Source organism: Mustela nivalis, assembly GCF_964662115.1.
Source record: "Mustela nivalis genome assembly, chromosome: 6".
In the NCBI taxonomy this organism is placed as follows: Eukaryota; Metazoa; Chordata; class Mammalia; order Carnivora; family Mustelidae; genus Mustela; species Mustela nivalis.
Window position 1 is genome coordinate 85,036,831 of NC_139025.1, and position 12,341 is coordinate 85,049,171.

The 12,341-nt window shown below is 50.3% G+C and overlaps 1 protein-coding gene and 1 long non-coding RNA gene across 2 annotated transcripts in view; one reads left to right on the top strand and one right to left on the bottom strand.

Moving 5' to 3' along the window:
* The window catches only part of LOC309867157, a 185,002-nt gene that overhangs the window by 90,068 nt on the left and 82,593 nt on the right, over positions 1-12,341 (top strand). The window lies entirely within an intron of this gene.
* RTF1 (RTF1 homolog, Paf1/RNA polymerase II complex component) overlaps positions 4,544-12,341 on the bottom strand; it is a 53,890-nt gene continuing 46,092 nt past the window's right edge. Inside the window, exons 9-18 of the mRNA XM_082735562.1 lie at positions 11,919-12,001; positions 10,730-10,817; positions 10,529-10,636; positions 9,870-9,947; positions 9,146-9,267; positions 8,914-8,971; positions 8,394-8,471; positions 7,781-7,876; positions 7,046-7,157; positions 4,544-6,782 (exon numbers count right to left, since the gene is read on the bottom strand). Of these exons, the coding sequence (XP_082591688.1) occupies positions 6,676-6,782; positions 7,046-7,157; positions 7,781-7,876; positions 8,394-8,471; positions 8,914-8,971; positions 9,146-9,267; positions 9,870-9,947; positions 10,529-10,636; positions 10,730-10,817; positions 11,919-12,001 (930 nt within the window). The 3' untranslated portion in view covers positions 4,544-6,675. The remainder of the gene's footprint in view (positions 6,783-7,045; positions 7,158-7,780; positions 7,877-8,393; positions 8,472-8,913; positions 8,972-9,145; positions 9,268-9,869; positions 9,948-10,528; positions 10,637-10,729; positions 10,818-11,918; positions 12,002-12,341) is intronic.

A 12,341-nucleotide genomic window follows, 5' to 3' on the forward strand; every position in this document is an offset into this window, starting at 1 on the left:
TGGGGAGAGGGAGGAACAGGGTGGTGGCAAATCTTCCCCTGGACTAAGTGGTATAAGATCTCATTCTGGTCAGCAACTCTGAGAGACATGCTCTGTGGGACTTGGTGTCTTCCAAGGGACTTACTGACCCGGGGGTTTCCAGCGTTTTGTGGCAATACCTGTGATTCATTCATTCATTCACAGAGCAAACTTCCACTGGGCAGCTTCCTCAAAGCAGGCATTGGGCTAGGTGAAAGGGACACAGGAATGAGTAGCTCCTATAACGACCTCCCTTCCTTACTTGGGGTGGTGGTGCTTTACATCTTCTTCTGGAGGAAGGAAGCCAGAAAGGACCCAACCAGAAAACAGGCCCCAGGATGCTAAATGGCTGTTTCTGAGAGACTGTCGGTGAGACCTTGCCCTTTCAGCTGCTCCATGCATCCCACCCATTCCCCAGCCCCCTCAGTCTGATGCCCTTTTCTGCCCAGAGCATACTAGACAGGGCGCTGGAGGGCTGGCCAGAGCCAGGGCCCAATCAATGGCAACTTGGGGGGAGGGAGGTAAGAATTGGAGGTCTCCTTCCTCCAGGATAAGGAGTGAAAGGCTGTTTTCACTTGGCAACCCTAGAGCCTTTTCCTTGCTCCTGGGTGTCTCTTCCTTCCCATGCAATCTCTCACTCCATTATCGACACACCTGGTGGGAATATGCTGGGTTTGCCGGCTAGGACAGTTTAGCAGGACTAGGGATCCAGCAGCGTTTGCTGACCCTTCACCATCTGAATCACTGGTTTAAAACAAACAAAATGTGCCACCACGCCTGTGTATGCGCAGTAAGAACATTTTCTCTCCTGACACAGTTCAGAAGCAAGGTTTCCCGTCCCTCCCAGGAGTCTGTGTTCCTGTGGTTCTCCCTCCTCCCTCTCTCCAGAACTCAGAACCCACAGGTCTCTCCCGGTGGCCAAGTGGAGGCAGAGGGGACCGAGAGCATCTGAGGTCAAGGATGCGGCTGCCGGTCGAAGGGACTGATCTGAGAACGCCCCATACCCCACGTCCCCACTAGGGCACTTCCCGGAATCTTGTACGGATGGCGTGGGTGCCTCCCCTCATTCCACTGGTGATACCTCTGCCGGCCAGACTTCCACGCCGGGTGCCCAGCCACCGAGTCTGCAGAATGTCCGGTGGCCAGGAGAAACGAGGAGCCACCGGGGAAGGGGGTCGCGGGGAGCTGGTGCCGCTCCTCCTCCGCGCCGGCCGCGGGGGTTGAAAGCTCGGACCGCGCTCTCAAACCCGGGAAGTCGCCCGCATCCCACTGGAGGCCACGCCTGGAGGAGCGCGCGCACCTGCAGGCGGCGGGGCCCGGAGTGGGCGAGCAGAGGCCGAGGCTGTAGGTTCGTCGGAGCCCCGCGGCGCACAGGCCCCGGGTGAGCGAGCCGCTGCCATCTGCCTCAGGCGCGTTTCTCGAAGTCTTGGGGCGCACTCAAAGGGTGGGCGGCCTGGGTCCCAGACCCGCGGGCGCTGCGGTCTGGGGGCAGAATGGGAGGGACAGGTGGGATCGAATGCCCCAGAACGCAGCGGCTCAGCTGGACAACCGCCTTGCCCCCCTTCCTTCCCCTTCCCTCCACCACATTTACTGGGCGTTCTCTAAGTGCCGGGTGGCGCTGGGAGTTGGGGATACGCGGCAGACACAAGTCATTTCCAGGCTGAAGGTGGAGACTCATAAATACTAACAGTACAGCGTAGTGAGTGCCGCGCTAGGGAGAGCCAGCAGAAGATGCTCCCAAACCCGAGTGGGAGGGGAGGTCAAGGAAGGCTTCCGGAGGAGGTGACCTTCGGGCTGAGCGCGGAAGGGTGAGGAGTTCTCAAGGGAAAATGGTTGGAGACAGACGCGTGCATTCCTGGTCAGAGGTGAATGTGAGCCGAGCAAGGTGCCGCCTCCGCGCATTTTGCAAAACAGGGTCCCTGACGGCTAAAAAGAAAAAAAAAAAAAAAATTTTTTTTTTAAATTAAAAAGAAATAGGTTTCCTGGGGCTAGAACTCATGACTCCAAGATCAGTAGTTGGTGGCTTAACAAAGTGAGCCACCCAGGTGTCTCACAAAAATTTGATGTTTTAAAGAGGGTATTGAGGTTGTCACTGTGTGAAGAATCAGAACTTTTTGTTAGTCTTCTTTACATGGATTTTCCGGTCTGGTATTGTTCTATGTTTTAATGGCTTTTGGTGGGGGTGGGTAGGTGGAACCTCGCCATCTTTTTGATGGGGCATGGTGAGGTGGGGTGGTCTTCCCAGTCACTTTCAGATTGGCCCATCTGGGGCAGGCCGAAAAGCAGCTCTGCTCCTCTGGACTTTCCCCATGCCCACCTCAGTGCCCACCCATCAGAATCTCAACCTGGAAGCAGAGCTTCTTGGCCCCAGAGGTGGGAGCTGCCTGGAGTCTCCAAGCCAAGCGCTCCAGCTTCTGGTAGCCCCACTGCCCCACTCTGGCTGGTCTCCTGCCGCTTACACCTCCTCCTTCAGCCCCCTGCCCACTCCATGTGGACCCCGACCCCAGCCACTCTGCTCCCGAAGTCTCTCTTTCCAGGCAGCCTCTGCTCTAACCATAGCATTTATTGAACCGCTTCTGGGGGAAGGTACACTTAATTTTTAACAGGATCCTAACAGATCTTATGTAAAAGACAGAAAATTTGTGGCTTAGAGGAGTTAACTAGCCCTAGGAAGTGAGTTGGCTGAACTGGGATGTGAACCCTATACTGAGCTTGCAGTGCCTTGTGACTCTTGGGTCTCCCCTGGGCCCAGAGCACCTTCTGGAATCCCTAAATGTGCCTAAGCTGCAGTAGCTAAGCCCGCTGTGCAGGGCCATGAAAGTCCACCTCCAGGTTCCGCTCAGCCAGGACTGGGGCTGGCCTGGGGAGCCTTACAGAGAAGCCAGGCTGCTCCTTGGCCCTCTCACAGTGGTGCTGTTCCCTCCAGCCCAACACTTCACTCCTCAAGGGAACTCAGAGGTCCCCAGTGGTCATTAGGTCACAGAAAAACTCTGTGCTAGGGGTTGATGGTCTCCTGGGTCCCAAGAATTGCTGGAAACTGGAACATGGGATTATCCAAGAAAAGCTCCCCACACCAAGGCCTTCTCTCCCCTCAGCCTGTGGCAGTCAGTTTTCTGTCCTGGGGTATGGTTGCCCTAGGGCACTGGATCTTGGGAAACGCACAGATAAGGTTGTCCTCTGGTAAGAATCCCCACTCTTTAGGGCTGGATCCCACTGCTAGTGATCCCACTGTTCCCAGCAGTCAGGCAGTGGGAGTGTTACAGAGTTGGGAGAAAAACCTCGCTGGCACAGTTGCAGGGTGAGCCCCAAGGACCCACCTCTCCCAACACCAGAGGTGGGCTTGGACTGGGCTCCTACCATTGGAATTGTCACCTCCCCCACCTTCCCATCTCAAAAGGGAAGTAGATCCAGGATGTTGCTTCTTAAACCATGGTCAGAAAAGTTCGAAACACATCGTCCTGTGGGGCCGTGAAGCCCTTACAGAGCTCCCTATCTTGGGAGACTGAGAAAAGGATACTAGTATTTCCTCCATGGCCTCCAGTCCCTGGGCTCCCCCTTGGCACTCATGATAAGCAGGGAACAGGAGAGCAAAGGAACTGTGCCCAGGTCACTGAAAGCTGGAAGCAGCAGCCTCTCCTTGGGGTGGGGCAGTATGAGGGTCCTACAAGGTTCTGTTAAAGCTGGTTGGTTCCAAGTTCCAAGCCAACTGGAGGTCTCCCTGGCCCTAGACAGCTTCCAGAGAAGCTCCTGTGGAACCAGGCTGCTGAAGAGCTAAAAAGAGCCACTTTCAGGTTAGGGAGGTATCAAGCTAAGAGAAGGGGAAGAAGAGAAACCAAGCACAAGAGAGGCTCTGTTGGACTTCCAAAACATGACTCTGAGAGTTGCCACTTGGGATGCAATCCTCATACTAAATCTGATTCCCTTGTTAAAACAGGGTTGAAAGTTTATTTACAAATATCTGTACAGTTTGAGTGACAGGTCAGGGCCTCCACAGAAACAAAGAAAAAAGCATTTTGAAGGGAAGCTGTAGGCAGTAGAGTTTCCCTGCACCTGTCAGAACCAAGACAGACAAACAGAACTATACATCATGAGCTAGGCTTATGGACATTGGCCTTCTTGCTTCTTGGAAGGAAGTGAAAATGTATAAAACAGCCTTAGGTGCCGCACCCTTCAACACTGAAACCACACGGGAGGTGGGGGGGAGGCGTGGAGCAGGGCGCCATGGCAGCAACTCCCCAGCCTAAGAAATATACCGAGAACTGCCGAGAAACCCCGCTGTGGGTGGGGTGGGAGACCAAGCCAACTGCTTACGTCTGGTCCAGGTCTCATCTGGTCAAGGTCTCGGTTCAGAGGCCCTGCCTCAGTGGAGATTGGAGAGGAGTCCTCGGTCCTGACTCCAACCACCAAGGAGACTCCTCAGGGGGTCCGCTGGGTGGCCTTTCTCCTGGCCGTGTGCTGGCATCTCAGGAGCCCAAGTTTCCGCAGCTGCACGTGGGGCGTGGGGGTAAAGCGGCTACAGGTGTGATGCAGTTTTAATAAAAATTTTATTACACAGCCATAATGTAATCGACACTTCTCCAAATCCAAATGATACTAAATACAGATCTACATGGTGGATCAGAATGACTCCAGCAAATTAGATGGGTTCTTTAATTTCATGTCTCTGAAAACCAGAAAGAGAAAACAGTCCAGGTTTGTCATGATAGGAGAGGTCCCAGCAGCCTCCAGGACTTCGCCGGAGTCTGGGCAACGGTTCGCGGTCTGTGATTCCACATTTACACAACAGTCTGTAAAGGCTTGTGGCCAATGGACTGTTCAAGTATAGATGATTTTAATGAGTCCACTGCCCACCTCTGCCCAACCGAACTGCAGCACAGCCACCACAGAGCTGGATTACAGTCACAGTTCACCAGGTTTACAGTCACAATACTTTTTTTTTTTTTTTTAAAAACCATCCATTGCTGCTTCGTTTTCAAATAAAAAAGTGTAAACTAAGTTAAAGCAACACCGAGGCTCCACTAAACCCAGAAGAGTCATCAAGTTCATTTTTCCGTTTACATACAACCAAAGTCTGTGATTTCCCGTCATCCCACTTCCTGACAGAAAAGTAGGGTGAAGAAGTACAGAGCAGAGCCTCTATGTTCCTCTCCCTCTCGTGGGACTCGGCCGCTCTCAGCTGTTTCTTTAGCTTAGTTCTTGGTATATATAGTCAGCTGTACTTTGTTCTGAAAAGATTTGTTAAATGCCACTTTTATTTACACTTGGAGCTTTACACCTGAGAATGATTATCAAGCCGTCAGCTTATCTCTTTTCAAACATTTCATAAAGACATACACACTTCTTTGCTGGCTTCCCCCTAGCTGCACAACAATATATATGCTTACCATATATATAGGTACACACACACACACACACACACACACACAAAACTGCACATGCTTGTAACATCTGCAACCGAGACCTTTTGGTGTTCATTCTTGCCACAGTCACGTGGAATACTTTCTCTTCAAAGAAACAAAACGAAATTATCATTCCTCCTGAAACAGCAAAACAGAATCACTAGGAAGAGACAAGTACGTGGGGGTGGGGAAAAGACACAGTCTATGTGCATCCAAGAAGTTGTGGGCCGTCCCCATGGGGGGAGCAAGACACGTGCACTGCCCTGTCTGGTACTTGGCTAGGGGGGTTCCCACCTGCCTGCTGGGACACAGCCTACAGGGCAGGGACCACACGGGGGTAGGGGGTGTGAGGAGTGTATGGTGGGGAGGCTTTCTCTGAGGAGGGAGCGGAGTGGGGAAAGGGCTGTGGGGAGGGGATGTTACATAGCTACAGCAGTCAGGCCTGTTTAGTAAGAAGAATCACATTTAATGAGTTTCTTTCTTGCAGTTTCAGATGCTCAAGTACAGCTGAAAAATATCTGAAACAGCTATAGACCCATGACAGACCGATACAAAGAGTACTGCATTTTTAAAAAAATGATAAAAAAATCCACACTTACAGACACACACACACACACACACGCGCGCGCGCGCGCTCACGCTCTCTCTCTCAAACAGCCCCCCCCCCCCGACAAATGTACACTTTTTGGAAACTAAATTGGATTTGAAAACCTCTCTTTTGCAGAGATGGGAAGAAGAGAAAGATGAGGAGAGAGGAAGGAGGACTGCAGGTGCCCAGTCCCCACTCCCTCCACAAGGGTCCGGGGCCAAATGGTCAATGGTTGGGTCCAAGGCAGCCCGCGGGGGAGACTGCCTGGTGCTGCTGCTGTCGCCTCCAGGGGCTCCAGCAGGAATCCCAGCTCCACGCTAATACTGAATGTGTGCAGAGTGGCCAATGAACTGTGCTGGTTTGAAAACAAAAATAAAAACAAAAACAAAACAAAACAAAACAAAAAAGGGCAAACATAAATCTAAAGACATGGATAAAGCCCGAGAGCCCAGGCCCACACTGGGTGAGAGGCCCGGGGGGTGGGTGGGAGATGGTGCAGACAAGGGAGGTCTATACAGCAAATGGTTTATAGTACAGATGACTGGCAGTTCTAGAGTCTCTTCCCAGTTCTACTGCTGCTCCAGCCCAAAGAGGGCAAATCAAAGGAAAAGAGGAAAAGAGGACACTGTGATGGGGCATGCAGGGTCAGAAGCAGCAGGCTGGGTGCGCTCAAATAAGCCCTCGTCGTTTTTTGTAGTCTTCCAAGTTGAGCGATCTCCGTGGAGCCCCATCTTTGGCTGGTGGAGCCTTGGAGGTGATGGCCAAAGCCTTTGACTCTGTGGGAGAGAAGAGCCAATTGGCATCTGAGGAGACCACCAGGTCCTTTTTAGTCTTGCGAGGCACTCCTTCCGGCAGCCTGCCTGCCTGCCTGGCCCTGCTCCCTCTCAAACACGCCTGCAGCCGCGCTTACTGTGGCCTCTACAGATATGGACGAGTGGACACCCGCCCTGCTTCCCGAACACTGGGCCTCCCTGCTGGCCAAGTCCAGCCCTGATGCCTTCTGGTCCTCAGCCAGCTCCACTCCCCCACCCTCACCTACCCGAGCTGGGAACTTGTAAATCAATCTTCACATCGAAATCATGTACTTTGAACAAATCTTCTGAGAGGTCGCTGGCTGACTTAGAATTCAAATCTTTATCCTTTCCCTGACCCTGCAATGTGAAGAGAAAAACTCATTATAAAAGTATAAATGCAAGCAGACTTCAAGAAGCAGCAGCCACTAATGGTAAAAAAAAGCTTTGGCTCAAGTTCATTAGCTCTCTCTGCGAAGGCCCCTTTCTGATTCCTTCTCTCAGAACAGGAGGCCACAAAAGGTTTCTTTTCTGAAGCCTACGACAGGAAAGGGAAGGCTCATGTCAGTGGTGTGGGGGATGCGGGGGGGAGGCTTAAGACAATAAGCCACCTTCTGACCCAAGATTTCAGAAATTCCTGGGACAGTTTGGGCTCCACAGGAAAAGATCTAACTTATGCGAAAAACTGCTTCTAAATGGGCAGTTTCTTCGTTTAACATTTTAGTTTTCAAAGAGCTTTCACCTCTACAACCATCTGATCCTTATGTGTCATCAGCTTCTCCTAATTATCCCACGAGACAGAGGATAGAGTACTACCCCCATTTTACACGTGAGAAAATGTGGTTCAGAGGTCTACGTGTCAGTCACCTAATGCTGTAATCCAGGCCTTACTTAAGTAGTGGCGTTGGGTTTAGCATTTAGGTTGTCCGAGCATCCGGGCCAGTAGCCTTGCTCTGCGGGCCTCAGGGCAGTACCGTACTTGCCTTGCTCATTTCCTTCGGAGCATCTGGTAATACTCCAGAACCGTATTTTGCATTCAGCTGGGCCAAGATGGCAGCTTGAACAGCTGGGTCTCTGGACTGAGAGAGAGATTACATTATTTCAGAGAGTATTTAACACTCACACAGTGCTACGCCAGATTCTTTCCCATCAACCACCACTAACATGACAAGCACCACAGTGGACCCATCAGCAGCTCAGTGGGGTTTTCCTCAAGGCAGCAAAGAGCAGCAATTAAAGCTCTGAAGCCCAGCCCCAAGCTGGCCTGGCCCTAGGTGGCCCAGCCTCCACATTCCTCATGTTTGCTGCACTGGTAAACCCACCCTGACACCAGCAGGGGTGGTGGTGGGGGCAGACAGAGCGGGGAGTCTGGAAGTGTCTAGAAATCCGTGCCAGGTTTTCACTCTCGGCACGTCCTACAGTAAGATTTTAAAAAACTGAAAAGAAAAAAAAGAGGTAGCCAGACCCAAGAGTTCGAGCCATGCAAATCCCACTAAGACAACATTATTTTTAACTTCCTTATTAATCTCCTAATGGAATTCATTTTATGTCCTAGAATCTAGGTCCTGACTAAAAACGTCCTCTTTCGGCACTCACGTTAGAAACGATGGTAGGTTTGCACTGCCGCCTGGTAAAGGGATCCATCTGTTGGTTTTTCATGTTGTGACTTTCAGCCTATAACAGAGAGTGTGCATTACAGAACTGTGTCTTTTTTATCCTAAAAGGATTGTCTTTCATTTATCCTAAACTTACGTATAAATAACAGTCTTTTCAAGGGCTAAAGAAAGTCAAAAGTGGTCTATCATCGTCTTCCCTTCAAGACCAGAGCAGATATGGGGGCAACAACAGAACGAAAGCAAAAGTCGATAAAGATGAACACCTGCGGAGCAGAGGTTAAGGGATGGGGAGGGTAAGATGGGCAGGAGACTACTGCTTGTCGTCATCAATCGATCAATCTTATGGGTATATGTGTGCACAACAGAGCCCGTGTATGTGAAGTGTACATGTTAACGTCAGTAATTAAAAAAATAAAAGGGAACAAGATGTACAGAATATTTCCTATCATTTTATTAATTAAAATTGTTTTCAGTGATCTAAATAAAGTTGTCTTACTCACCACAAGGGCCTTCTCAGACTCCACAATGTTCCACTCCCGGTTCCGCTGGTTGATGTAACTATGGGGGAGTAAGAGGGTGAGTCAGTGGGCTGTGGAAGAAGGGAGGGAAGCCCTTAGCCCTGACCCTGGAGCCACATGGAGCCAGCGCTGCACGTGCAAGGCCACAGGCTGGCCTGATGATTGTGGCAAGGTCCGTGCATTCAGAATGGGAGCCCAAGGTTCTGTAACATACCTGATGGCGGATATGTTCTTGGTCCGCTGGCGGTCCAGGGCCTCTGCCCGCTCCTCCAGCTCATTCAGCTGGTCTTGGATCTGTTTGGCCTTGTCCTGATCCCCCAGGTCCTCAGCCATGGCCTGCACACAGAGAGATGTGTTTGTTTTTGGCTATGACAGGCCTTGTATCATCTCTCCCCTTACTTCCAGCACAGGCAAGACAGCTCATGTGATGAACAAATGACAGGAAATATGAAAGGACACTGAAAACAAACTTTACAAATGCAAGGTATAATTCTTATTATAGTAGTTAACACCCTGCCATAACCTATCTGGCCCGGGGCCCCTGCTACAGGGATGTGTAACACTGACCTTAGAACTCAGGCCCCATGGGGCTCACTCACCCTACCAAGGCTCACCCTCCATCCTGATGTGAAAAATGGAAAGCCACCCACCTCAGCTGGGCATGGCAGCATCATTTGTTCAGACCCAGTGCGGAGAGGACCCTGGCTTCTGTCTTATTACACACAAAACAAAAGGGACTAGGAAAGTAGAGGGAATGGAACAGACACAATTTACAGAAAGAAATATGGCCAAGGGATGGTGCCTAGGTGCCAGGAAGGCACCGTGTTGCTTCCTCTGGAGCCCAATACTGCCACCACTAACTGAGCAGGGGATGAATGAACAAGTCTGATTTTCACATCTTACAGGACAAGGAAGGAGATTCAAGTGCAAGTCCTCACCTTTTCCTTTAGCAGCTGAGTCTTCTTCATAGCATAGTTGGGTGGAGCTTTCCTGAACCTTTCCTTCTCTTTCACAATCTGTACCAGAGAGGAGATACCAGCAGTGAGGTATTCCTACACTACTTCTGCAGACAGGGTAAGTGAGCCATTTTGGAGGCTAGCAGCTAGTTAAAAGGGGGCTGCTCTTCCTATAGCAGTGTCAAGCCCCAGAGAGACAGAGCGAGTTCATTCCAAGGAATACTATGCTGCTTCCAGGGTCACGGAGATTCTTCTGGCACAGTCTGAAGGAAAATGCACCAATAAGCAGCAGCAGCCCAAGGACCTGGTACTGTAAGGCTAGCCACTGTCCAAGAGAACAGAGATCAAAAAACTTTACCAAAAGGTTTTGGAGAAAGGAAACTCTTGAAGGACCAAGCCTAGCAGAATACAGATCCCTGAACTTGAAGTACACTTTGTTACTCTAGGACTTCAAATGAGAATGTACAGAGAACATCTGGATGAACTATGAATAAGGTAGTAATAGCAATATTCTCTCATCCTTCTGCAATAGTAGCACAGATAAAAACGCCCAGATACGGGGAAAGGAAAGAAAGTTACGATCTTCTTGAATACTGGTTCTTACTGAAAATCTCCAGTCTCTGGGGCACTAGGTTTCTTACCTCTTCAATGTCCTGATCATTGAATTTATAATTAAGAGCTTCTTTAATAGACAACTCCTTCTTATTGATTTCATCTAGAGTGGGCAACTGCATGCCAGCAGAGAACATCTAGACCAAAACACGACAAAAGGTCATTAATAAGAGATTCTGGAAACATTCTCAGAGTTTTCACAAAGTTCTAGGTGCCATCTATCCACTTACCGCTTCTTTCCATTTCATGAATTCGCTTTCAGTGAATTCCTGATTTGAGACAAATTCTAGGCGGAACACTCGTTGGTCGTTGCCATGCCTACATAAAAAAGAGACAGCATCTCCAAGAATGGGTATGTTACCTGCAGCAGCAGCAAGGCAACCCAACCAGACTGTGAACCACCCATCTCTGTGGTTCTCAACCCTGGCTGACGTTTAGAATCACCCAGAAAGATCTGTAGAAATTCTAATGTGAAAGCACCACTGTAGTTCAACTGAATCAGAATGATGAATTAAATAAACAATACCTCCCAGGCTGTTCTAATGGGCAGCCAGGATAAAGAATCACAGCTAGGACTGGGGAAAAAATGCACCTGGCCAGTGCTTCAAAAGCCCATTTACCATAAAATTTGTCACAGTTATCCGGCAGCAAGAGTATGAAATATTATGAAGATACCTGAATGACAGGGAAACTCCATTCCCTGGAGAGAAAGCACTTTGCCTTCTGACTAACTCCTATGGTGGCAAAATTAAGTGAGTCAGTGTCATTCTCCTAGGGATAGTCACTCTCTGCATGTCATGGTCGCTGCCTACCCCAACTGGCTCTTTTAAAACAGACCAGGAAAGATAATGGGGACAGGAGTGGAGACCACAGAGACCAAATGAGGCCACCATACAGCCGAATCCATCAGCTGCTACCTGCAGTGATCCTGGCAAACTGCATCTACTTCTTACACTGGATCTCTAGAATTTTCAGGCTCCAAGAGGACAGGGATTTAAGTGTATCTACTTTGTTTTTGCCTCTATCCTGATGCCCAGAACAGTGGCACGTAGCAGGTACTCCGTAAGGATCATGTTACTGAAGAGGAAACCAAGTCCTGAAAGGTGACTTGAACTGTCAAAGGTCAGGTTAGTGAGGGACAGAGCCAGGACCAGAAGCAAGCCTCTTGACCATGGTCACCAAGGACATGCCCGCAGGGTTCTGGGTGGCAGGGAGCTCCCAAGCTGCCTTCTTCCTTCTCTGTGTCCTCCCACTTCTTGTCCCAGATCTCCCCTACCTTTCCCTACAGGTAAAGGGAGAATAAGCTTCCCTCCAAGTTCCCTCTAACAGGAAATGCCCCACGGGGCAAGTATGGCAGCCCCATTAGGCAGTGCCCGTGGGCAGCAGGAGTAGAAGCCGTCCTAGCAGCGCCTCCCCTACCGTAGCTGTAGCCCTTTGTTTGTCCTGGTGCCACCGAGCTGGTAAACCTTGGCGGTTTCCACAACGCCTGTGATTTCAGCCACCTAAGTGAAAGGACAGTGAAGCCAGTTAAAAAGAGACCCTTTCAGAGCTCTCCACCGCACTCCCACCTAAGCTGTGGATGAGTGACCCTGCACTGAGAGGACCCCACAGCTGCCAGGTGCTCTGGGCCCCTTCCTCAGGTTCAGAACTCAGATGGCCAAGCACCAAGAGCCCCGAACACAGAGTGAGCAAGCGCCAGGAGAGGCGGCAGTTAGCCTGGTGCGGCCGTCAGGAGCGTCCCCTCTGACTTCATTCTACCTTACTAAGGGGATGTGCTTGGGATCTCAGAGGTCACTTTTATAAAGCAAGTAAGAAGACCAAAGAAGTCAGTTTCTGTTTGTC